The following is a 27,362-nucleotide window of genomic DNA, read 5'->3' on the forward strand; positions in this document are numbered from 1 at the left end:
AGCAACATGGAAAACACCTAGAGCATAAATCAATCAGAGCACAGAATGTAAAATGTATCAATCATATTGTAGATAAATAATATTTAAATATGCTTCTGAACAATTCAAATATTCCAGAAATAAATGAGGATACTGATGAAATCTTAGTATCAAGCAGGGAGGTTTTTATTCTTTTATTTATGTTATTTTTATGCAGTACCAATAGTAAAATATCAACACTTGATGAGGGAAAAAACATAATTCTGGACATCATCCAAAGAAATTATGATCAATTGATCTAGGGTTATTTAGCTTGAAGAATTTGCTTTTATTTATTTATATTTTTAGCAAACCAATCCCTCAGGCCCCAGTGTTTCTCATTCCCTAACATGTTTAATAAACAAACTGAAATACAATGAATGTCAGTACTTTTGGGTAATCTCACCCAGCAGAGCCATGGATTCAGGGAGAAGAGTATAATTAAATATAAAGATCAGAAGGACATGAAGGAACTGATATTATATTGAATTTTGACAAGTGAGTAGGATTCTGGGCTGTAAGAAAAAGAGTGTGGCCTAAAAACGAAATACAGATAGCACAGTCAAGGTAGGAAGGAATGAATGACATACTTTATGTGTTTGGGAAAAAGCAAAAGGGCCCCTCAGGCCACAGGGCGTAAGGGATGGGCAATAAGTCTAGGAAGATCCTGTGTTAGTCACTCGGTCCTATACGACTCTTAGTGAACCCACAGACTGTAGCCCGCCAGGCTTCTCTGTCCATGGAATTCTCCAAGCAAGAATCAGATCAGATCAGATCAGTCGCTCAGTCATGTCCGACTCTTTGCAACCCCATGAATTGCAGCATGCCAGGTCTCCCTGACCATAACCAACTTCCAGAGTTCACCCAGACTCACGTCCATCGAGTCAGTGATGCCATCCAGCCAGCTCATCCTCTGTCATCCCCTCTCCTCCTGCCCCCAATCCCTCCCAGCATCAGAGTCTTTTCCAATGAGTCAACTCTTCGCATGAGGTGGCCAAAGGACTGGAGTTTCAGCTTTAGCATCATTCCTTCCAAAGAAATCCCAGGGCTGATCTATTTCAGAATGGACCGGTTGGATCTCCTTGCAGTCCAAGGGACTCTCAAGAGTCTTCTCCAACACCACAGTTCAAAAGCATCAATTCTTTGGTGCTCAGCCTTCTTCACAGTCCAACTCTCACATCCATACATGACCACAGGAAAAACCATAGCCTTTACTAGATGGACTTTTGTTGGACAAGTAATGTCTCTGCTTTTGAATATGCTATCTAGGTTGGTCATAACTTTCCTCCAAGGAGTAAGGGTCTTTTAATTTCATGGCTGCAGTCACCATCTGCAGTGATTTTGGAGCCCCCAAAAATAAAGTCTGACACTGTTTCCACTGTTTCGCCATCTATTTCCCATAAAGTGATGGGACCAGATGCCATGATCTTTGTTTTCTGAATGTTGAGCTTTAAGCCAACTTTTTCACTCTCCACTTTCACTTTCATCAACAGGCTTTTTAGTTCCTCTTCACTTTCTGCCATAAGGGTGGTGTCATCTGCATATCTGAGGTTATTGATATTTCTCCTGGCAATCTTTATTCCAGCTTGTGTTTCTTCCAGTCCAGTGTTTCTCATGATGTACTCTGCATATAAGTTAAATGAGCAGGGTGACAATATACAGCCTTGACGTACTCCTTTTCCTATTTGGAACCAGTCTGTTGTTCCATGTCCAGTTCTAACTGTTGCTTTCTGACCTGCATACAGATTTCTCAAGAGGCAGATCAGGTGGTCCTGTATTCCCATCTCTTTCAGAATTTCCCACAGTTTATTGTGATCCACACAGTCAAAGGCTTTGGCATAGTCAATAAAGCAGAAATAGATGTTTTTCTGGAACTCTCTTGCTTTTTCCATGATCCAGGGATTGTTGGCAATTTGGTCTCTGGTTCCTCGGCCTTTTCTAAAACCAGCTTGAACATCAGGAAGTTCACAGTTCGCATATTGCTGAAGCCTGGCTTGGAGAATTTTGAGCATTACTTTACTAGCATGTGAGATGAGTGCAATTGTTCAGTAGTTTGAGCATTCTTTGGCATTGCCTTTCTTTGGGATTGGAATGAAAACTGACTTTTTCCAGTCCTGTGGCCACTGCCAAGTTTTCCAAATTTGCTGGCATATTGAGTGCAGCACTTTCACAGCATCATTTTTCAGGATTTGAAATAGCTCAACTGGAATTCCATCACCTCCACTAGCTTTGTTTGTAGTGATGCTTTCTAAGGCCCACTTGACTTCACATTCCAGGATGTCTGGCTCTAGGTCAGTGATCACACCGTCGTGATTATCTTGGTCCTGAAGATCTCTTTTGTACAGTTCTTCTGTGTATTCTTGCCACCTCTTCTTAATATCTTCTGCTTCTGTTAGGTCCATACCATTTCTGTACTTTATCAAGCCCATCTTTGCATGAAATGTTCCCTTGATATCTCTAATTTTCTTTTTTTTTAATTTTATTTTATTTTTAAACTTTTCATAATTGTATTAGTTTTGCCAAAGGAGTGGATTGCCTTTCCCTTCTCCAGAGGAACTTCCCAACCCAGGGATTGAACCCTGGTCTCCTGCCTCAAAGGCAGATTCTTTACCATTTGAGCTACAGGGAAGGAAGATAGGTAAATGCCAAATGCAGCAAATCATCAAGTGCTACTCTGTGAAACCTTTTTCTTACAGTTTATCACTAATCCATTTTTGTATTAAAGAATGAAATAACCTAATTTGGTCTATGTCATAGGAAAAATACTATGAAAGGATTGATTTCAAGAAGAAAGTTGGGTGAGACATGTTTTGTATATTTGATATTTGGGGAAAACTCAATATTTTATCTTTCTTATAACTAAATAAAATTGATTTTACACATTTGTTTATATCTCACTTTTAGAAAACTGCATGCAAACTACTCCCCTAACAACCATGTACCCCCAAAATGGATATGAAGCATCAAATACATTAGAATAGACAAGAAGTCAAGATTAGACTGAAAAGAAGTCATTGGCTCTGACCATTAGGAAGTAGCCTTAAGAACAGATTCACTGAAGAGTGAAAGCAGGCACCACTATGGACTAAAGACAGAGAATATTATTTTTCTTCAGGAAAACTGATGAGTGAGTGCTATACAGAGGCAAGTTTGAGAGTCATTTTAGCACAAATACGACCTAATGTATCCAAATCATGAGAGAGGGAGAGTCCATGTGATAGTCATCCCCAGAGAAGGATCACTCATCACTTACTTATGTTGCACTCCTAGACTGGAGATCTGTGATGTAATCATAGAAGGGAGTTAAAGAAGCAGTGTACACCATCAGCAAAACATATTTTTAATTCTTATTCAATGATGCTGCCTATAGCAAATGGCATTTTTAATAAAGAGTAAAATATTTCCCTTTTAATTGCAAAGTAATAAATGATCTAAATGTAACCTTATATTTTCTTCAAAAAGAGAAAATATCCCCCCACCTCTGTCTATCTAGTAATGACTTTCCAAGGTACATAGAAAAATAAAATGTTTTAAAATAACATCTTTTGTACATGTATTCAGCCAGTCAGTTCAGTTGCTCAGTCATGTCTGACTCTTTGCGACCCCATGGACTGTAGCATGCCAGGCCTCCCTGTCCAACACAACTCCCAGAGTTTGCTCAGACTCATGTCCATCGAGTTGGTGATGCCATCCAACCATCTCATCCTCTGTTGACCGCTTCTCTTCCTGCCTTCAATCTTTCCCAGCATCAGGGTCTAGGGTCTAGGTGCGTGTGCTAGGTTTCCATTAGCTACCCCTACATTTATCCTAATGTTCAAGATATTTAAAAATTTGTCGTTGTTATTTCATTGCTAAGTCATGTCCCACTCTTTTGTGAATCCGTGGTCTGAGTCCACCAGGCTCCTCTGCCCAATAGGAATTTTCCAGGCAAGAATACTGGAGTGGGTTGCCATCTCTGCCTCCAGGGGATATTCCTGACCCAGGGATGGAACCTGAGTCTCTTGTATTTCCTGCGTTGGCTGACAGGTTCTTTACCATTAGTGCCACCAGGAAAGCCACTATTTAAAAGTACTCCTTTCCTAAATCAACTATACTCCAATGAAAAGTAAAAATACTCTTTCCTGACTTTCTTTCATCCAGACTTTCACCAATGTAACCTGTGTATGTGATACGATATATTTATTACATTTTTCTGTTTGCAGGCATAAACTACTGTTAGAAAAACATATTGTGCCTATAGAACATATTGTGGGACCACTTTAAGTACTCCTACTACCACTTCCAGGAGCTGGGGTGGGCTAGGCAAATGGAAAAGTAATGGCTAAATCTAATAAAAAGTAAAATTAAATATAAAGAGAAGGAACATTCAACCGCTCTCCTATTCACCATCCTCTCACAACTGAAGTCCCTTGCTTCTATTTCCAGATGACCTTCAGTGAAGAGAATACAAAATTTATTTGTACGAATTTAGTCCTGGGGTAAATGAGGTTGTTTTAAAAGGAGGTAGAATATTAATGTAGGGCTTTCCTGGTGGCTCATTGGTAAAGAATCTGCCTGCTAATGCAGGGGACATGGTTCAATCCCTCGTCAGAAAGATCCCCTAGAGAGGGAAATGGCATCCCACTTCAGTGTTCTTATCTGGTGAACCCCATGGACAGAGGAGCCTGGTGTGCTACAGGCCACGGGGTCACAAAAAGTGAGACACAACTTAGTGAATGAACAACAACAACAAAGAATATTAATTAGCATCCCAAAATGTTGTTTCCTTTGCCAGTCTTTAAAAATGAAAGTGCTACAGGCTTTGCCAGGCAGCCATGTAAAACCCTTACCTGAAGGAGCTCACAGCTCAGATAAGAGCTTCCTCTGGAACCATCTAATCTCTTAGTACGGATGTGTCTGATTTCTACAGCAAACCTTCCATGAGGTTCTAATTTTCACTTCATTCCATTTGCCTGTTTAGATATGACAGTTATTTTTAGACATTTTAGCTCTAAGGAAGCCAGTATTTACTGACATATTCTTACAAAATTTTGATTTGCCTCAGAGGATATTTCACTCTAAAGTGAGTGTAAATTAGGTTGAGTTTTCCTCCTCCATAGATTTTAAAGGTCATTTATATTGTTTGTATGTGTGTTGGGATGGAATGGTGGTGGCATTTCCTCCTTTCTTTGATAGAACTATTCTTATATTAAAAGTAAAAAGCACATATAAATTAGAAAAATAATGGTATCTGATCTCTTACAATGTGTAGTTGATGTGTTATCTCAATGTTTGTTCAAAAAGGCATGTTATATTTTATCAGGCAAACTTATCATACTTTAGCATTTTGGAATTCCTCAGTAGTAGACTGTCTTATCCATCACTAAAACACAATCTTAAAAAACCACATTTTTATTTCAGTATAGCAGCTAATTTGTAATAAAAGTTGATGTGTAGATTATTTGGCTATATGTTTTATTCTACAGTGAGGATTTGCATGCATAATACCACTAAAATGTTTAAAAGACAGTACTGTTTGAAAGCATACAATAATTTTTTAACTAGGAACTAAAGAAACAAAGACCAAATCATTTCTCTTCCATCTTTTTAAAAGGCATTTTAGTTTGAGATGACTGTCAATTCACATACAGTTGTAAAAATAAAACAGAGAGATTCTATGTCCATTGATCAAGCCTCCCAAAATGGTAATATCTTACATAACTATTGCATACTGCTACAACCAGGAATTTGATACAATTCATTGACCTTACTCAGATTTTTCCAGTTTTATATATTCTTCCAGTTTTATATATTCTTATATATGTGTGTTTCTCTTTAGTTCTATGCAGTTTTATACCATGTGCAGATTTGTTGGGCCACCACGATAGTCAAGATATAGAACAGCTGCATCTCAAGTGTCCCTCATGCTACCTATAGTAACAGCCACCTCCCATTCTCCAACCTCCTTAGGCCCTGGCAACCACTAATCTGTTCTCTATCTCTAGAATTTTGTGACCTCTAGAATGTTGTATAAGTGAAATGATATGGCATAAAAAAGTTTGAGATTGATCTTTTCCACTAAGCATAGTTCTTCTGAATTGCTTTTGCACATTAGTCAAAAAATAGTTGGGCATCTTTATGTAGATCTACTTCTGGGTTCTCTATTCTGTTCTGTTGATCTATGTGTCTATCTATCCCAAGTTGATCTATACTTTTATTTCATTTCTATCAAAATCCACACAAGATTATTTTTGTGGACATAAGCGAGTTCTTTCTGAACTTTATATGAAAAGGCACAGGGCCATGAAGAGCTTAAACAACTTTGGAAAGAAGAAAGTGAAAGGAATCTCTCTACTTGATACTAAGGCTTTCTATATAGCTATTCATAAAGGAAATGTGGTAGTGATACAAAAATTAACTCAAAATGGATCAGAGACATAAATGTAAAACTTCAAGATAAAAAAAAGGAAATCTAGCGACTTCCTTGGTGGTCCAGTGGCTAAGACCCCAGGTTCCCAATGCAGGCGGCCTCAGTTTGATCCCTGATTGAGGAACTAAGATCCCACATTCCACAAGAAAAGATCCTACATACCATGACTGAAAAACAAACATACAAACAAACTCGAAGTGCTGCAACGAAGACTGATGATCTCTCATGCTGCAACTACCACCCAACGCAGCCAGACAGCCAAATAAATAAATCAGTTCAGTTGCTTAGTCGTGTCGGACTCTTTGTGACCTCATGGACTGCTGCATGCCAGGCTTTCCTGTCCATCATAATAAATAAATAAATAAATGTTATTTTAAAAACCTAGAAGAAAATAGGAAGAAAGATTTTGTGATCTTGGTTAGGGAAAGATAAAATCCATAAATTAGACTTCATAAAAATTATGAACTTCTACTCTTCAAAATTCTGATTGAACCTTTACCAATATACTACCTGACCAGGACATGTAAAGGAGAAAGCTAATAACTGATTTCATAAATTTTAGTTGACCTCCCAATATCCACTTCTGAAAAAATTTAGAAAGGCCGAGTGCAGTGAACACTTGAAGAGAGTATTTTGTTGAAGAAAACTGGTAAAGGATGATTAGGAGAAAATATTTGCAAACGAACACATCTGATAAATGACATATCCAAATACATAAAACTCTAAAAATTCAATATTAAGAAAATAAACAGTCCAGTGAAAGCTTGGCAAAAAATTTAAGCAAACACATAAGATATATACATAACAAATAAACACATGGAAATGTGCTTCACCACCATTATCATTAGGGAAATGGAAATTAAAACCATACTGATTAGATAAGGCCAGAAGACAATGGAGTTGAAAACCTTCGGCTCACCTCCTCTCTAAGAGCACACCAAAGTCACAACTATCTGTAGAATAATCATCTATGAAAAAAGACCAAAACCTACCAGAAAACAGCTACAACTAAAAATAAGATGAAGGAACCACAAGCCAGGCAGACTCATAATACAATCAAGTCCCCTATCCCCAGGTGGCTAACCCAGAAACTGGAGAATTATATTACAGCAGTTCTCCTACAGGAGCGAGGATTCTGAGCCCCACGGTGGACTCCCTAGTCCAGGGTACTGCACTAGGAAGACAAGCCCCACTCCCACCCCAAGCATTTGGCTCTGAAGACTACCAGGGTTTAATTTCAGGAGTCCCACAGGACTAACAGAATAGAGACTCTGCTCTTAAAGGACTCACAAATAACCTCACTTGCCCCAAGACACAAAGCGAAAGCAGTAATTTGATAAGAGGCTGAACCAGTCTTACCTCTGGTCTTGTGTCTTCTGGAGAGGCTGGGGTCAGCAGAGGTTCACCCTTCAGACATAGTCAGTCTGTCGTGTCCAACTCTTTGAGACCCCATGGACTGTAGCCCACCAAGTTTCTCTGTCCATGGGGTTTCTCTGGGCAAGAGTACTGGAGTGGGTTCCCATGCCCTCCTCCAGGGGATCTTCCCAACCCAGGGATAGAATCCTGGTCTCTGGTATTGCAGGAAGATTCTTTACCATCTGGGGCTTCCCTGATGACTCAGATGGTAAAGCATTTGCCTGCAATGTGGGAGACCTGGGTTCCATCCCTGGGTCAGGAAGATCCTCTGGAGAAGGAAATGGTAAGCCACTGCAGTACTCTTGCCTGGAAAATCCCATGGACCGAGGAGCCTGGTAGGCTACAGTCCATGTGGATGCAAAGAGTCGGATATGATTGAGCAACTTCACTCTCTTTACCATCTGAGTCACCAGGGGAGCCTAGCAATCAATCAGGCTGGGGGCCAACCAGGCCTACCAGACTATGGCACAGTCAGCCTACCATGACAGGGGGACCCAAGCAATTATCTTGGGGGAACCCTTAGAGCATATATTGGGTTGGCCAAAAAGTTTGTTAGGTTTTGGTGTAAGATGATATGGGAAAACCTGAACGGACGGTTTGGCCAACACGATAGTTGGGGTGAGGAGCTGGGACTGTACTGCTGGGGTGCACAGAATATTTCCTACAGAAGGCCACCTCTCTAAGGTTGAGAAACCTAACCCACCACAGACATAAAAATACCAATAGCAACCTTGACCAAATGAGGCAGCAGAGGAACAAGTTCCAGGTGAAACAACAAGATAAAGCCCTCAAAGAAGAACTAAGTGAAGTGGATATAGGCAATCTATCTGAGAAAGACTTCAGAGTAATGATTGTAAGGATGATGAAAAACTCAGGAGACTGGATGCACAGTGCACAATGTTAGAAGTTTTTCTAAAAGAGTTGGAAATTATGAAGAACAACCAGAGATAAAGAATGCTGTTGTTCAGTCCCTGAGTCCTTTCTGACTCATTGCAACCTCATGGACTGCAGCATGCCAGGCTTCCCTGTCCTTCAGTTGTTCCCTGTCCCTCAGAGTTTGCTCAAACTCATGTCCATTGGGTCGGTGATGCCATCCAACCATCTCCTCCTCTGCCGCCCCCTGCTCCTCCTGCCCTCAATCTTTCCCAGCATCAGGGTCTTTTCCAATGAGTCAGCTCTTTACATCAGGCAGCCAGAGTATTGGAGCTTTAGCTTTAGCATCAGTTCTTCCAAATAATATCCAGGGTTGATTTCCTTTGGGATTGACTGGTTTGAGCTCCTTGCTGTCCAAGGACTCTCAAGAGTCTTCTCAAGGATCCCAATTCAAAAGCATCAATTCTTCAGTGCTCAGCCTTCTTTATGGTCCAACTTTCACATCCATACTTGACTACTGGAAAAACCATAGCTTTGATTATACAGACCTTTGTCAGCAAGGTGATGTCTCTACTTTTTGATACACTATCTAGGTTTGTCAAGAATACAATCATTGAAGTGAAAAATACACTAGGAGAAATCAACAGGAGATGGCAGAGAAGGGCAAACTAACTACAGCTCCACTGCCTGTGTGTGTTTTAATGAAGTTCTATTACAAAATAACTCTGCTTATTTGTTTAAAAATTGCCTACAGCTGTTTTGTACTGTACAACAGAGTTGAATAGTTTATTACAGAGAACTTTTGACCCACAAAGCCAAAAACACTTACAATCTGTTTTTTTTCTTCTTTTACAGGAAACATTTGTTGACCTCTGTATATAGTTCCTATAAGAATTCCATGTCCCACATGGTTCTTCCTTCCTGGCTGAACCCTTACTGATACAGCACCTGTATCAGTGGACATAGAAAGAAGAAGGCTAATAATTGATTTAGTAATTCTTAGTTGGCTTCCCAGTAACCACCTCTGAAAAAATTTAGAGAAGCCAAGAGTACAGTGAACACTTGGAGAGGGTATTTTGTTGCAGAAAATTGAAGGACTATAGCATTTTCCCTTGCCTATGGTTTCCCCAGCCACCTACAACATTCACACACTTCATAAGCAGGAGACAGATATATTCCTACCATATCCAGCCTAGTCACAGAGTGGGATGGAAATAAGAGGGAATTTAAGAAAACCACCATGAGTTTGAGACTTAAGACTCATAACTGACTCAGAGGGCAACAGACTGTCTGGCACTACCTATGGCAGCAAATAGATGGTTGCTTTTGGAAAGTAACTGTACTCCCAGTCAACGTCTATAGCATGGCTCTCAGGTAAACACAGAATTATTACTGTTCTTTACTCCCAGCTTTATATCTTTTGTCCTTGGTATCGCAGACTTCTTTGTTGTTGAGTCACTAAGTGATGTCTCACTCTTTTGCAACTCCATGGACTGTGGTCCACCAGGCTTCTCTGTACTATCATCCCATCCCTCTGTATGGGATTTCCCAGGCAAGAATACTGAAATGAGTTGCCACTTCCTTCTCCAGGAGATCTTCCCCAACCAGGGACTGAACTCCCAACTTCTGTATTGGCAAGCAGATTTTTATGACTGAGCCCATCTGAAACTTCTAGAAAACCAAATAATCTTCAACTATGAAGGAGGAGGAAAGACAGTCTATTGGGAGAAAGGATCAATAACTTGGATTTTTTTATATATATATTTTGCATTTCAACATTTAGTTATGAAGTTGTTTGGTTTTTTATTCCCTGCATTTTTTTTCTTCCCTTTCCCATACATGTTCTAGGTTGTTTTTTTTTTTTTTTTGTTCAACTAAATATATGTCATGCTGAGATTATCACAGAATAAAACATGTTTTAATTTTAGACTTGTTTCTGCCTAATTGCCCAGGCAAATGATGTTCTATTATATTTTTTCACTTTTTATTGACATAATTACTGATTAACAAGAGCAACTGAATTATGTCAGGTTCAATGAATTAGATCTGTGAGACAATTTAGATGTAAAGAGTTGTTAATTGCTATCTAATTAAAAAAAAAAAGCCTTTGAACCCTCCTACAATGATTATACTCCCACCCCTCTCAGCAATGCCTTAGTAGAGAAAACTAAAATTTTGAAATGAAGCGAATGTCAAGTGACATTTTTGTAATTCTTGGGACTACCAATTAAGACATGCATGCATATAGCCATAGCAAGCCAAAATCTAAGAAAGGAAAGAATGGGCTGAAAGTGTGGGTTTCCTAATTTTATAAACCGAAAGAGGACAGGAGCTGTGTATGACTCGCATGATACACACTAACAAGAGGCTCAATAATGACTCCTGGTCAACAACGTGCCCCACAGGGTCCTTATGGACATTCTTTATGTGAAATAATGCATCAGGAATTACTGAGTACCAAGTACACAGTAAGGGCTTCCCAGGTGGCTCAGTGGTAAAGAATCTGCCTGCCAATGTAGGGGCTGCAGGTTCAATCCTGGGTTAGGAATATCCCCTGGAGAAAGAAATGGCGACCCACTTCAGTACTCTTGCCTGGAAAATCCCATGGACAGAGAAGCCTGGCAGGCTATGGTCCATGGGGTTGCAAAGAATCGGACATGACTGAGCAACTGATGAGCACTGAGTACAAGTTCATAATAAGTACAAAATAAATGTCTTTTCCTTGGTATCGCCTATTATGTTCTTGGTGATAAAATGTCAACCATCGCTCTCTACTGAAGGCAGAAAGTATTTTAAAAAATAGTCCATGAACTAGCTTAGACAAGATACAAATATTTAGATACTTTTTGTTTTGCAATGTGTTTCAGCTCTTTAAAGCCCTCAAAGTCTTCTACTAGATCTGAGGGTCTGGTGCATGGATTTCATTAACAGCTCTATTTCTGTCAGTCTAACTGTAGGCAGGCTACATTACTTAAAGCTATTCTTGCTATCTGTAGTGTTCTACTGAGGCCTCTTAGCATGTGAGTTGATAAACTGACCACTGAAAAATAGATCTTAATTAGGTAAAAGCATTCTAGAAATTCAGATATAGAAAAATAAGCTACATATATCTACATGTTTTTTTTTCTGATTTTTCCCTGATTATAAGAAAATAACCTCATGTCCATTTACTTGAACATTTTAAACTCTATAACAAAGAAAAAGTTTAAATTGATGGTTGGATTAGTTCTATTTAGTATTCAAAATACAATCACATTACTTAAATAGTATGCAATTCTTCAAAAATAGATCCTCTGAAAGATGTTTGACAGAAAACCACAAAATTCTGTAAAGCAATTATCCTTCAAAAAAACAGAGTGGCAAAAACAACAAAATAAAGAAAGATTTTTTAGAAGAATATTAACAGCTTATTGATAATGCAGAATAGATAGCAAAACTATTGTTGGTAGAGACCAAGTTGAATATAAATAGTGTAAGATGACACAGGGTTTAAAAAAGTTATATTTGTTATGAGAACACAAAAGTGTATGTTTTAAATGACTAAACTGTTGATGAAATTTGAAATGCATATTTAATGATAAGAAAGTTAGTAAGTATTTTTACAAGTCTGTAATTTCCTTATAAATATTCTTAGAAATACTGGGATAAAAAAGGAAACAAGTTTAAAACTATATAATGTTAATAGACTGTTAGACACCATCAGAAACACCTGTTGCAGTCGAGTGGCTATTTCAAGCTAATATTTCAGTGGTGTCCATCAGTATTTTGATGTGTGGGTGTGCTCTGAAGGTACACGACAGCTTGTAGTTTAATTTTTAACACTAACCTCTGAGCTTTGAAATATATGAGTTGTGATCCACACATCAGCTTGTTAGAAATATGTTTAAGACACACTATAGAGTCTGTGAATTGCTTTGATAAATGCCTTGCTGTTTGCTGCTGTGGCTAATACATTGGAAAGAAAAATTAAAATAACATTCAAAAATTTTCCATGGCCCTTTGTGTTTCTTCTGGAAAGATAGCTAATATGCTTTCTACTGCTTTCAACTTACAGAGATTGTTGCAGAAGTAGACAGACTTGGCTAAAAATATAACTGAGGAAAAGTTAAACCAAAACTTGAAATTTTGCTCTTTTTTTTTTTTTTTAATTGCTAGGATTTAAGCATTAGTAAATTCTCTTATTTAGGTAATTTTTATTCAGTTATGACAAGTGAAAAGCCCTCTAAAGGATCTAGAAGAATCAGAAAAATACATCAACTTTCTGAATAACAAATTAACATGAGTGTGAGGTCCATAGGCTGAAGATAAAAGGGCATTTGTTTGCTTTCTGGAATCAGGTGGCTAGGATTGGACGAGAGAAAATGAAGGGAATGAATAGGGAGGGTTAGAGCAGTTCCCATAAATTGAGGTTAAAAGAAATTTCCCCCAAAAAAACTCTGATTATGGTAGGTATGGCTGGGGGGATTGTAAGAAAAATGCGACGTAACATTCAGTTTAAGGTTGTTTTCATCTCTAGCTCTATTGCAATTCCCCAACATCATCCCAGATCAAATACCTAACATAAGTGTACTTTGAAAACTTAGCGCGGAGAGGCCAAGAAGTCTAAAGGAACAGAGAATTTAGTGAGAGCCAGAATCAGGAACAAGAAGGAAGCAGATGTCCCATTTCATCACTTTTCCCACATGCTTGCACACGTAAATGAGTGTTAGTTTTCTTAACACACACCTAATGTCTGGATTTGTTCCTTCAGAAATACTAAAGTATTTTGATTCCTAAGAATAATTTTAGGCTGTTTGTGCTAAAGTTCTAATTTCATATTTGATATTGTCAAACTTTATAATAAACAGGTATATGGTTTAGCCAGCAAAATCAAGTTTATTCAGGGATAGCAGAGGAATGGGCTTCCTCGGTGGTGATAGCAGTAAAGATCCTGCCTGCCAGTGCGGGAGACCCAGGAGACACGAGTTCCATACCTTGGGGTTCCCCTGGAAGAGGGCATGGCAACCTACTCCAGTATTCTTTCCTAGAGAATCCCATGGACAGAGGAGCCTGGCAGGCTACAGTCCATAGCGTTTCAAAGAGTCAGACACAACTGAAGGGACTTTACACACACACATACACACACACATGCACAGAGCAGAGGAATCACAATTTGAGACAAACTCTGGTTCACCATAAGTAAGTCTGGAACACAAAAAGGGAAAGCATTCTTTTGCAGAGGAAAGGAGGAAATTGGACTGTTTTGAATGAAAGTTTACTGGAGAAGAGCAAGCCTTTGTGGGGTGTGACAGCTTCTCATTGGTTGAGTTGCAGCAGTTTTTTCATAGGCTGGGTTGTTTACAAGGAGAAAATCTTGCTTCTTCCTGCTGGGATCTGTAAAATAAGATTCTTCCTGCTGGGGTATGTAAAATAAGCTTCCATAGGTGGTACAAGTGGTGTATATGTGGTACATGCTCCAGCGCTCTAGGAGGCTTTCTGACTCCATTTTGAATGGGGCTTTCCTTTATCCATTTCATATAAATTTGATATTTAACTTAATATTTGATAATTCTACTGCAGTTCAGATACTGTATTTTCAACATTCAATATTATGTGCTTCAAAAATTAATAGTTTTTCATTATCCATAAAATATCTATATTTTATTAATACAAATGGGGAAACTGCTTACTTCAGACTGAAATGAATCAATAACTCAAGAACTGAATCCATAACTTAAGAACTGATAATAGACTGTATAGACTTTGCATTTAGACTTGAATTCAAATTTCACCTTTGTTGTTTAATCTCTGTACAATGATGAATAAGAATATTTTGAACTTTCAGTCTTCTCATTTATAAAATAGGGATAATCATACATGAATTTCAGAGTTGCTGGGATTATTAAGTGAAATAATAAATGTAAAGCAACTAACATGTGACTCAATAAATTTTTAACTGTTAGTAGAATATTCTGGTCTCTATAATAGGAATAATAACAATGATAATAATAATGTTATAATAACAATAATAATAGTATTCTTATAATTTTTACCAATTTGTTTGAGTCATCTTTAAGTTCAGATAGGACAGGAAGTTTTGCTTGTTTTTTTCTTTGTGTATCATTAGCAGGAGATTGAATTTGGGGAAGGAGGTTTCCTGTTAATATAATTTCTTGAATTTGCATGCAGAGTGTAATAAAATGCCATCTGAACAAAAAGGTAGTTATGCTATAATTGAACACATAAGGAGCAGCGAATTGAAAGTGATGAAGATTTCAGAAATTTCTTAAGTGTTTGTTAGATAACTACTGCCAAGAAGATGGTTTACTTTCAGGCTGTTATCATTTTCAACCAGCTAGAGAGAACTCAGGGTCTTTTCATAGCTTCATATTGAGATAAATGATTCTATTTTCTTGTCAATGACAGTTTCCAGTTGCTAAAATATAATTACTTGAAAACAGTTTTCAAGAGCTAATTTTCTATAGAGGAAGAAGAAATATCTGTGCTATTTCCACTCATTTACACATTAAGTAATGAAGTTCCATTAAGAAAAATAAAACAAATAGTTGGTCATAAAAATCTGTCTTTGTCCTGTACATTACTTCATTTTAACAAATTTATTGGGATAATTCATATACCATTAAATTCACTGACTTCTGTACATTAATTCTTTTTTTGAAGTCATTAATTTATTCATTCACTATTGTTTACCTACTAGTAATTCTTAATAAAGATATGCTTAGTTCCATGCAATCTAAGATTCCAAAAACAAGGTCAAAATAAGTATATTTGTATTGAATACCAAATTTGTAAAAAGAACTAAAGGAAATAGAGTAGGTCCTCAAAAGAGACAGATATTTACAATATATTTTCTCCCTTGAGGCAATAACATTAAAATTAGAGGAACTGGACATAGGTACATAAGAAAGATTAAATTTAAACAGATTTAAATTTAAAGATTAAAATTTAAAATATATATGTGGAATGCCCCTCTTGAGGAGAGTGGCACATATATTATCCAACTGATATGCTCATGAGTAAGGTTGTTAGTCAGGAGGTTCACAAAGCCACAAGGTATGTGCCATACTTTTCAGAAATATTATATTTTAACAGGAGAAATTAATAAAACCAATATAATATTGTAAAGTTAAAAAATAAAATTTTAAAAAAGGAAAAAAAAGAAAATATTTTTTATTCTGAAAAATTCAGATTTATTATGAGGTGAAAATGTATAAGTCATTCTAAGTTCAGCTACTTCCCCAAATTTCATGGGTATAGGTCCATTCTCCTTAACCATGAGTCCCTTAGTGGAATAACCTGAGTACTAAGAATTGAAGATAAGGCTCATGAGATCCATTGGGTATAGTTTGTGAAAGAAATTAAATGACAGATTAGTGAGTTTAGAGTTCAACTGGTAGGAATGAGAAGCCTTTGAAGAATGCTAAAGAGTGGGAAACCCCAAAATACACTATTTTAGGAAATTACTACCTATACTGCGATAATTACAACTTAATATACAGGATGAGAAAGAATTTACAGGATGGATGAATGAAGAGAAATTATAGGCTGAGACCAACTTAGAAAATGTAAACACAAAGGATTTGTTAAGAGAATTGCCTTGTTTTGAGAGTCAATTCTATAATGTGATTCATAAGAACTGTCTAGGGTTCCTTCTTGATTATTCTTGAAGATTAAAAAGATTATTTCATTGGGTCCCTCAATTACTAATCTAAAATCTAAGAATAGTTTATAGTGAAAGAGAAAACCTATGAAGTTTTGACTTTAAGGGAATACAAAGAGACAGTAAGATATAGTGCCATGTCATTTCTAAACTGTACTAACGAAACAGAGCAGAACCCTACGGTCCTTCTCCACCATGTCCTCAGCCTGTCTTTAGTCTATAGAAAAACTTTAGCCAAAGAGTAAGTTTAATCAAAGAAGCGAGAAAATGTAGAAGCAAAGAATAATAGGACAAAACTATAATAACTGAGTCAGTAAGAAAAATGAAAGACCTTTAGTTCCTTTTCAAGGGCTATAGATACTATTCTGAGCCTTTATCTGTGAGCTGTCTTATAGATACTGAAACCTTCACCGGGTGGAAGAAGTTAATTCCAAGAATTGGCCCCAAGGAAATAGGAACAAACCAACTCTGGAAGTGAAGATTAACTTTGGCTCAAATGGTAAAGAATCTGCCTGCCATGCAGGAGACCAGGGTTCGATTCCTGGGTTGGGAAGTTCCTCTGGAGAAGGGAATGGCAATCCACTCCAGTATTCTTGCCTGGAGAATTCCATGGACAGAGAAGCCTGGTAGGCTACAGTCCGTGGGGTTGCAAAGAGTCAGACACGACTGAGCAACTAACACACACACACACACAAAGGAATCAAGATGGTGCAGGTCAGACCACCCCATAACCAATTTCAAGATGACTGTCAGAACTCACTGTGCTCTTTCTCCATGTAGATCCCTCCCTCTGGCTATAAAAGCTCTTGACCTCTGATTGTCAGAGTTGTGGGGAATTGGCCTTTGGACAGGCATCTGCCCTCTCCCCTCACACCACCCTTGTTGTTGGCATCCAAAGCTCAGATGGTAAAGCATCTGCCTGCAATGTGGGAGACCCAGGTTTGATCTCTGGGTTGGGAATATCTCCTGGAGAAGGAAATGGTAACCCACTCCAGTATTCTTGCCTGGAGAATCCCACGGACAGAGGAGCCTGGTAGGCTACAGTCCATGGAGTCACAAAGAGTCGGACACAACTGAGCAACTTCACTTCCTTTCCACTAATCTTGTCTCTTTATTGGCTTTTGAGGAGTGAGCAGCCAGACCCCACTTTCAGTTACAGTCTTAGAAAATAATTACAAATTAGTAATCTGTGTTGATTTGTCTTCATCAGAAAGAAATACATTTTCCAAATAAATCTTATCAGAAGTTATTAAAAATACATCTTATTTACCATAAGAAATTGAAATAGATGCAATTGCAAGCGACTCTAAATAGCAACCTTTCTTAGAAAAATAGCAGTGATCTCAAAGGTGATAATGTTTTAGAGGACTGGCCTTGTTGGTAGAAATATTTAATGATCAGTTTAATTGTGGCTCCCTGGGGATAAAGAGGTCTTAGAATCGTAGAAACTATGACAGAGTAACTAGCCAAGTCTCATTTCTGTCCAGATGGATCTGTGCTTCAGCCACCTAAGCCTTCAGCTGTATTTAATTCTCTCCATTTCTGTAGATGGTAAAACATTCCTACACAGGAAGTAGAGAAGTGACCATAAGAGCAAAACTCTTGGTATTCCCCATCAGTCCTAGGCTCCTCTTGAAGATAAGTCTGTTATTTTTGACCACAAAAGTAAGGGTCAGCTTCCAAGCTCTGTCAAATCCAAAGAACACCCCAGTGGCAACCCTAGAAAGAAAATCGAGACTTTTCTTGGTCCTTTCCATCTCCCTAACCTCTCCACCTACAACTCTGGCAAGGATGGAAACTGAGATTAATGAGATGAAAGTGGAGATATGTTAGAGCAAGTCAGCAAAGAGACAAGACAAGAGGCATCCTTAGTGGAGATTTAGTTTATTATACTTGTATGGCTATGTTAATAACTATGCTGCTTTTTATCATCAGAAAATGATTAGAAAATATTAAGACTTCTTCCAAATTTTACCCAGGGACAATGGGGAAATTAGCCTTAAATAATAAAATTAAAGGGTCAGTAGTATACAGATATAACTGTTTTTACATTGCATCTCACAAATCATGCTTGTTCAGTGTAGCTGTTACATTCAAATAAAATTGTCTCCCTCCCATGTGCTGTGGAGAATCCAGTATCCACATGTCTTCCCTACCACAGTGTCTCCAGGAATTCTCTGGATAAATATGAAGAATTCTGTTCCAATCTTTTCCTTTAGAGCTGCTCTTTTTTCTCTGCCCTACACTAGCCCAAATATTAGAACATTTCCCTTGATAATTGAAAAATACCTCTCACAATGGCAGTTATATCTAACAGATTTGCTGACAATTTGGGAATCTGGGCATGGAGTAGTATAAGAGTGAGTTTAAAATCAAATATTAGGCATGATAGATCTTATGACTTCCCTGGTGGCTCAGACGGTAAAGAATCTGCTTGCAAGTTGTGAGACCTGGGTTCCACCCCTGGGTTGGGAAGATCCTCTGGAGAAGGGAATGGCAACCCACTCCAGTATTCTTGCCTGGAGAATTCCACAGAGGAGCCTGGCAGGCTGCAATCCATGGGATCGAAAAGAGTTGGACATGACTGAGCAACTAACACTTTCACTTTCATAATAGAGTCTAGAACTTTCTCAGCCATATCCATCTCATTGAACTTGATTCTGGCCAGTTTCCAACTTTCAAGTTGTCCACTCCCTCAGCTGTGTTGCTGACCCTCCACTCTTAGGATACCCTTTCTCTCTTTCCCAACTTTTCCAGTTATTAGCTGTGGAGCCTGCGTCAGGTCACGTAACATTTTTCTCTCTTACTTTCTTTATATATTAAATTGAGATACAGTTAGTATCTACTTCATACTGTGATTAAATGACATACATAAAGCAATTACCACAGTTTCCAGCACAGAGGTGATATTAAAATACTCAAAGGTAATAAAGTTCTTAAGATGATTTAAAAATGTAAGTATAATAAAGTATTTAACTATATCTTTGGTTATTCTACTCAAACTCATTATGCCCGAGAGGGTAACGTTGTATGACGTTAGTCACTTTCTTATACGAAGAGAACCCTTCTAAGTATTTTTCTAAGTGAAACATTTCTCACTCCAGTAGAAGCCATAACTTCCTTGAAAATAATATTACAATTATTCACAGGACATTAATGGAAAATATAAAGTAAAAACACCAGTAGAAGATAGACTGAAATATTAGTCTGTGCATTTCTGGATATAAAGATAGGAAAAGTTATTCAATTCTCTGTGCATATTGTATTTTATAGCTAAAACCTGAATCACTTTCTTTGAAATCTTACTCAATTTCATGACTTACTAATAATTTCAAGGCAATTAAGAGGCTTAATCGAAGAAGGTCTGGAATACTGAAGGTGACTCCTTAGGAACCCTCTTCTGGGATTAGATGCTCACTCTCTAGCCCAGAGTAATAGGTGAGGTCTCTAAGTTAGGTTTTGTAGTATCACCTATCCAGCAGAGCGAGTGTTCAATCCATGATATATCTTCATTTTATATCTCAGCTTACATAACATTTTCTAAGGAGTCATACCTCCTCAATCCATAGACTCTAGGTTTATTTATTCTAAGCAAGTCTTAGGAATATCCTATTAAAACCTTTAAATAGATAAGGCCATAATCTTAGATAATAACATTACTTTACCTGGAGATCTAGTTATTATGTTCACATAATAGTCTGAATAGTCTGAATCATCAGCTTTCTTTTCTTCTCTGAAGGCTTTCTCATGATGTTTGGGGGAAAAGTGGGCTACCAACCAGCTGCTTCAACACCTCCAATCAGTTCACTCTCTAACCGCAGTTAAAATTTCTTTGCTACAAGTTTCTGAAATTTTTATTATATCACCACACCCTTTAATATTTTAAACAAAGAATAGTGTCTCTCATACCTTGACGGTCACCAATATTTGAAATACCCGACAAGGAGTAGAAATAAGCCATGTTCACAGTGAACATAACTCTTTCAACATCTTTTGATATGCTTTTTCCATCTCAATTACTGATATCTTCAATTGTGCATAGCTATTTGAAACTTCTTCCCTGGTGGTTCAGCTGGTAAAGAGCATGCCTGCCAATGTAGGAGACATAAGAGGCACAGGTTCAATCCCTGGGTTTGAAAGATCCCCTGGAGGAGGAAATGGCAACCCAGTCCAGTATTCCTGGCTGCAGAATTCCATGGACAGAGGAGCCTGGCGGGTTATGGTCCATGGAGTCACAAAGAGTTGGACATGAGTGAAGCTACTTAGCACACATGCAACCTTCTTTATTCAGAGGAAAGAAGTCTAAGGGTTTTCTCCCAACACCAGCTATTAATCAGCACCAGGTATGAGAATGGTGTTAGTAAAGTTCCTCTTACACTCTCTGAGGCGTCCGAACTTTTTTTTGATCCAAGGGAGCGCTGGAATCTCTCTTCAACCGGAACTTCTACAGAGGCTCTCTCTTCTGTGGATGTCTTCCCTTTTCAGCATCCTGCAAGTTTTCCCAGCTGTGGCAGAAGACAGCTGGAACCAGTTCATGGGCTCGTACTGGTTCCAAAGCCCATGTGAAGTTTGTCTGCCTATTAAGCAATGCCCAGGTGGGAGAGACTCCTCCTGAGTCCTTTGGCATTCGGCACTGGACCCCACAACTCCCACAGTGGCACTTTCGTTCATAAATGAATACCAAATTTTAGTTGTTAAATGGGGGTGGAAAAAGGAAGGACATTTTGTACTTACATGATACTACTGCCCTCTGGTGATATATTTGAAATTGTTTTGAAAATTAAAATATTAGGTCATATCATTCTGTCTCTTGTAGTTTTTCACCCCCAGTTTAAGCATGTGCCTTTTCAGCACTTCTGTTACTGCTGTTTTCTGTCTCAACTAAATGATTTTACCAATTTAAGTTGTCATAACTGCTTGCATTCAATTTAGTCAGTTCATAATTATTAAATTAGTTGCTTAATAACTACAATACCTTTTAATAAAAATAATTAGACCTTCAGTTCAGTTCAGTTCAGTCACTCAGTCATTTCCGACTCTTTGTGACCCCATGAATCGCAGCACACCAGGCCTCCCTGTCCATCACCAACTCCCGGAGTTCACTCAGACTCGCGTCCATCAAATCAGTAATGCCATCCAGCCATCTCATCCTCTCTCGTCCCCTTCTCCTCCTGCCCCCAATCTCTCCCAGCATTAGAGTCTTTTCCAATGAGTCACCACTTCACATGAAGTGGCCAAAGTACTGGAGTTTCAGCTTTAGCATCATTCCTTCCAAAGAAATCCCAGGGCTGATCTCCTTCAGAATGGACTGGTTGGATCTCCTTGCAATCCAAGGGACACTCAAGAGTCTTCTCCAACACCACAGTTCAGAAGCATCAATTCTTTGGCACTCAGCTTTCTTCACAGTCCAAATCTCACATCCATACATGACCACTGGAAAAACTATAGCCTTGACTAGATGGACTTTTGTTGGACAAGTAATGTCTCTGCTTTTGAATATGCTATCTGGGTTGGTCGTAACTTTCCTTCCAAGGAGTAAGCATCTTTTAATTTCATGGCTGAAGTCACCATCTGCAGTGATTTTGGAGCCCAGAAAAATAAAGTCTGATACTGTTTCCACAGTTTCCCCATCTATTTCCCATGAAGTGGTGGGACCGGATTCCATGACCTTTGTTTTCTGAATGTTGAGCTTTAAGCCAACTTTTTACCACTTTCACTTTCATCAAGAAGCTTTTTAGTTCCTCTTCACTTTCTGCCATAAGGGTGGTGTCATCTGCATATCTAAGGTTATTGATATTTCTCCTGGCAATCTTTATTCCAGCTTGTGCCTCTTCCAGTCCAGCATTTCTCATGATGTACTCTGCATAGAAGTTAAATAAACAGGGTGACAATATACAGCCTTGACATACTCCTTTTCCTATTTGGAACCAGTCTGTTGTTCCATGTCCAGTTCTACCTGTTGCTTCCTGACCTGCATACAAATTTCTCAAGAGGTAGGTCGGGTGGTCTGGTATTCCCATCTCTTTCAGAATTTTCCACAGTTTATTGTGATCCACACAGTCAAAGGCTTTGGCATAGTCAATAAAGCAGAAATAGATGTTTTTCTGGAACTCTCTTGCCTTTTCAATGATCCAGTGGATGTTGGCAATTTGGCCTCTGGTTCCTCTGCCTTTTCTAAAACCAGCTTGAACATCAGGAAGTTCATGGTTCACATATTGCTGAAGCCTGGCTTGGAGAATTTTGAGCATTACTTTACTAGCGTATGAGATGAGTACAATTGTGCAGTAGTTTGAGCATTCTTTGGCATTGCCTTTCTTTGGGACTGGAATGAAAACTGACCATTTCCAGTCCTGTGGCCACTGCTGAGTTTTCCAAATTTGCTGGTATATTGAGTGCAGCACTTTCACAGCATCATCTTTCAGGATTTGAAATAGCTCAACTGGAATTCCATCACCTCCACTAGCTTTGTTTGTAGTGATGGTTTCTAAGGCCCACTTGACTTCACATTCCTGGATATCTGGCTCTAGGTGAGTGATCACACCATTGTGATTATCTGGGTCATGAAGATCTTTTTTGTACAGTTCTTCTGGGTATTCTTGCCACCTCTTCTTAATATCTTCTGCTTCTGTTAGGTCCATACCATTTTTGTCCTTTATCGAGCCCATCTTTGCATAAAATGTTCCCTTGGTATCTCTGATTTTCTTGAAGAGATCTCTAGTGTTTCCCATTCTGTTGTTTTCCTCTATTTCTTTGCATTGATCGCTGAAGAAGGCTTTCTTATCTCTTCTTGCTATTCTTTGGAACTCTGCATTCAGATGCTTATATCTTTCCTTTTCTCCTTTGCTTTTCACTTCTCTTCTTTTCACAGCTATTTGTAAGGCATCCCCAGACAGCCATTTTGCTTTTCTGCATTTCTTTTCCATGGGGATAGTCTTGATCCCTGTCTCTTGTGCAATGTCATGAACCTCATTCCATATAGTTCATCAGGCACTCTATCTATCAGATCTAGGCCCTTAAATCTATTTCTCACTTTCACTGTATAATCATAAGGGATTTGATTTAGGTCATACCTGAGTGGTCTAGTGGTTTTCCCTACTTTCTTCAATTTAAGTCTGAATTTGGCAATAAGGAGTTCATCATCTGAGCCACAGTCAGCTCCCAGTCTTGTTTTTGTTGACTGTATGGAGCTTCTCCGTCTTTGGCTGCAAAGAATATAATCAATCTGATTTTGGTGTTGACCATCTGATGATGTCCACGTGTAGAGTCTTCTCCTGTGTTGTTGGAAGAGGGTGTTTGTTATGACCAGTGCATTTTCTTGGCAAAACTCTATTAGACTTTGCCCTGCTTCATTCGGTATTCAAAGGCCAAATTTGCCTGTTACTCCAGGTGTTTCTTGACTTCCTACTTTTGCATTCCAGTCCCCTATAATGAAAAGGACATCCTTTTGAGTGTAGTTCTAAAAGGTCTTGTAGGTCTTCACAGAACCGTTCAGCTTCAGTTTCTTCAGCGTTACTAGTTGGGGCATAGACTTGGATGACTGTGATATTGAATGGTTTGCCTTGGAAATCAACAGAGATCATTCTGTCGTTTTTGAGATTGCATCCAAGTACTGCATTTTGAACTCTCTTGTTGACCATGATGGCCACTCCATTTCTTCTGAGGGACTTCATTAGACCTTAGATAATCCAAAATAGATAGAAGTAAATACCACCACCTTCCTGTCCTTAAGTCCTTGTACAAATACACATAAATAAAAAGGAAAACATGAAGAATACAGTAAAATTAATAATAACAAGCGTAATAATAGAGGCAATAGGGGAAAGTCCAAAGAGAGAAGGATGACAAAAATGGAGAGGGCTTGCCATGGTCAGCTTTGGTGTGTCTCACAGTCTAAGTAAACAATGCTTGCTGACATTTGCCAACTTGGTCTATTTAATGAGTCTTTGATATAAGAATAAAGAATATGGACTCTTCTTTCAGATGGATAATTCTTTCTATAGTATGTGTAAACACTGTATTATAGTATATTTAAACCTAATAAATTAGAGTCTCTATGGATTCTTTCCTAATTGAAATTTGGGGGATACAACTATTTTGGGTAAAGTAACACCATTTATAGCCAGAAAGGCAGGAGACTTACAGGAGACTTGGGTTTGATCCCTGTGTCAGGAAGATCTCCTGGCATAGGAAATGGCAAAGCATCCAAGTATTCTTGCCTAGAGAGAACCATGGACAGAGGAGCCTGGCATGCTACAATCCATGGGGCCACAAAAGAGTCAAACATGAGTGAGCAACTAAACAACAACATATAACTTATTACTATTGTGAACTTATAAGAGGAACTTAAGCTATGTCAAGTGGTTTATTCTATACAAATGAATTCAGATAATAATATGGAAGCATTTTTCCCAGACTATAAAAAAATCTGGAAATAAGAAAAAAGTTGAGAAATATAAATAAGCAAAAAAAAAAAAAATGATATTATCCAACCATTCCATCTTCCAGAGTAATCTATCTATCTAATGGCAGTGTTTTGGCAAGTACAATTCCAAGAAGGAAAAAATTTTAAATCATTTCTTCTCCTGACTTCTCTTCCTGAAGACCTAGATACTCTTCCTATAGATGAATCTGAATAAATACAATTTTTTAAATTAATTAGCTCCAATTAAAATAAATAAATTTATATTTTAAAAAATGAGTAAATTGTCATAACAGGATTGTAAATGGAACTCATGAAGTTTATCCTATTATTCCTATTTTTTCTCTCCAGAATTGAAGATGAATGAATGAAAAAGAAAGCTCACAACCAAGTTTTGTATTCATCAGGTATTTTCCCATGTAGAAATAGAGAATATAAGACTAATTTTTGGTAAAATAGCTTATGTTTACAATTTATCTATTTAGCATGTATGTTCTAACTTGTAACATTTAGACTTTCTGTTATTAAAAAGACATTACACATTTCAGTGAAGCATTTTGAAACTACTGAATCATCAGTGTGTGTAAATTTGCCTTCCTCAAACTGATGTACTCAAGTTTCTTACTCCTTATATTATTTCATCTAGAAACAAATATGGTTCACAGAGTATACTTTAAATAATTTTAGTTTTAAAGGTGTTCAACCAGGGGTACATTTTATTTAAAGCTTTTTAATCAACGGTATGGAACTTTTAAGTGCCCAGTAAGAAAGATGCCTGATACATGAATAGCAAAGAGCAGTTGCCCCTGATGTATTACATTGAGATAAATCAGGATCTGACTTTTCTCCACTTCACTATAGTAATTCTATGAGTGATGATGTTGTTCCCAAAGTCACATTATTATAGGTTAATCTAATGGTCAAAGCTCTGACCTCATGTACAAAAATTTTATAATTGAATGTTAGAAAATAACACTTAAAATGATGGACTCTTTTACTCTTTGCATTGCATTTTGCGTGCTATTTTGCAGTTAGCAAACCAATAATAGGATTAGTGAAATCCATATTGGCACCCAAAACAAAATATGATTTTAGTTTATAAAAAATCTACTGGGTGACTTTCCTGGTTGAGAATATGCCTTGCAATGCTGGGGATGTGGGTTTGATCCCTGGTTGGTTGGGAACTAAGATCCCACAAGCTTTAGAACAACTAAATCCACACATCACAACTAGAGAGTCCATGAGCAGCAACTAAATATCCTTCATGCCACAACTAAGACCCGAGCTATCCAAATTAAAAGAAAAAAAATCGATTGGAATAAGAGGAAAAGAGACTCTTCTGTCTTGAAAGACTGACATGGAGTGTAATATAATACACTGGAAGATTCTGTATTAATCCTCCTAACCCTCTAATCTCAACAGATACATCATGGATGCATATCTGCTTCGGACACACGTGGTTGCTTTCAGCCTGGTTATAAGAAAAAAGAATGTGTAAATATAAAGCATTATATCTTATGATATATTCTACCCATATGTTTGCCAGCTCTAACTGAATCCACAGAAAAATGTTTTTTATTAGTAACTCTTACCTTCCTACATTTTTCTCATGTCTTTCTCATTTGTATTTAAAGTGCTTCCTTGCCTTAGGTACAAATATCTTTAAATATTTGCGTGAAAGCTTTTCTTTTGGAAACTTTAAAATGATTTTTGTCAAGCTGGTAGGTTTTCTCAGTGCATCTCTGGACCCCAAAGACTTTCTCAGCTTGAATTTGTATAGCAGCCTACAGTTGGTTCTACTCAAATTCCTTTCTTTTTCTCTTCTCCAAGCCCTCACCCGATCCCATGCTCACTTTGCTTTTCACTTCCAGTTTTTATCTAACTTTAGGAATATGAAGTACAGAAAAGCAAAGACGAATTTTAAAAATTTGAGGAAAGGGAAGAAATTAAATGGCAAAATAATGGGAGCTGTTGGAGAAAAATGATCCTCACTGAGTTATTTTTTATTAGTAAAAAACTTGTTTACCCTTCCCTGTACCTAAAATACAAAAACTATCCAAAGTCAAGTATCAGAAGTAAGTAACACATATATTAATCTTATATAGCACTGACAAAAATAGACATGCTCCCCTAATATGATGTAAATGTGTACTTGGTAAAAGACTAAAAAATGCTAAATGATAATGAGGTCATTAAATGGTTCAGTCTCTGCAAACTAGGGTCTGATTATCTACCTGTAAAGACATTTGGATTTACCCTCAACAATTCAACTACTAAAAACACAAATATGGGAGCTCCATAGTACATGTCCACTATCAAGTTGATTTTCATTTAAGGACACATATAACATTCTATCCAATTTACAAGGCATGCAGAAAAGAGTTAACAAGTAGGCCCGAGTGTGCTATCTTTAGAAGGGCCCAGTTTGCAAGCTGGATTAGAGTCTGGGAATTTAAATAAATTCTAAACAGCTCCCTATCTTGATACAAGCTTTCCTTAAATGGCAGAGTGGCTCACAGTGCCTAGTTTGTTTATACAATCACAAAGTTCATGCTGCACATTGAATT

At 37.8% G+C, this 27,362-nt stretch overlaps 1 protein-coding gene across 3 annotated transcripts in view; it reads left to right on the forward strand.

The window, feature by feature from the left end:
* The window catches only part of NPFFR2 (neuropeptide FF receptor 2), a 79,803-nt gene that overhangs the window by 39,793 nt on the left and 12,648 nt on the right, over positions 1-27,362 (forward strand). Inside the window, exons 2-3 of one of the 3 annotated variants that reach the window (XM_070372500.1) lie at positions 25,147-25,202; positions 26,667-26,870. The exons of 1 other annotated variant lie outside the window; for it this stretch is intronic. Coding sequence is in view for 1 of the 2 variants with exons in the window: in XM_070372499.1 (XP_070228600.1) it covers positions 25,159-25,202 (44 nt within the window). In the remaining variant the exon portion in view is untranslated. The remainder of the gene's footprint in view (positions 1-25,146; positions 25,203-26,666; positions 26,871-27,362) is intronic. One more of the 3 variants, XM_070372499.1, reaches the window with a different exon arrangement.

This window comes from Bos mutus, chromosome 6, assembly GCF_027580195.1.
Source record: "Bos mutus isolate GX-2022 chromosome 6, NWIPB_WYAK_1.1, whole genome shotgun sequence".
NCBI classification, from domain to species: domain Eukaryota; kingdom Metazoa; phylum Chordata; class Mammalia; order Artiodactyla; family Bovidae; genus Bos; species Bos mutus.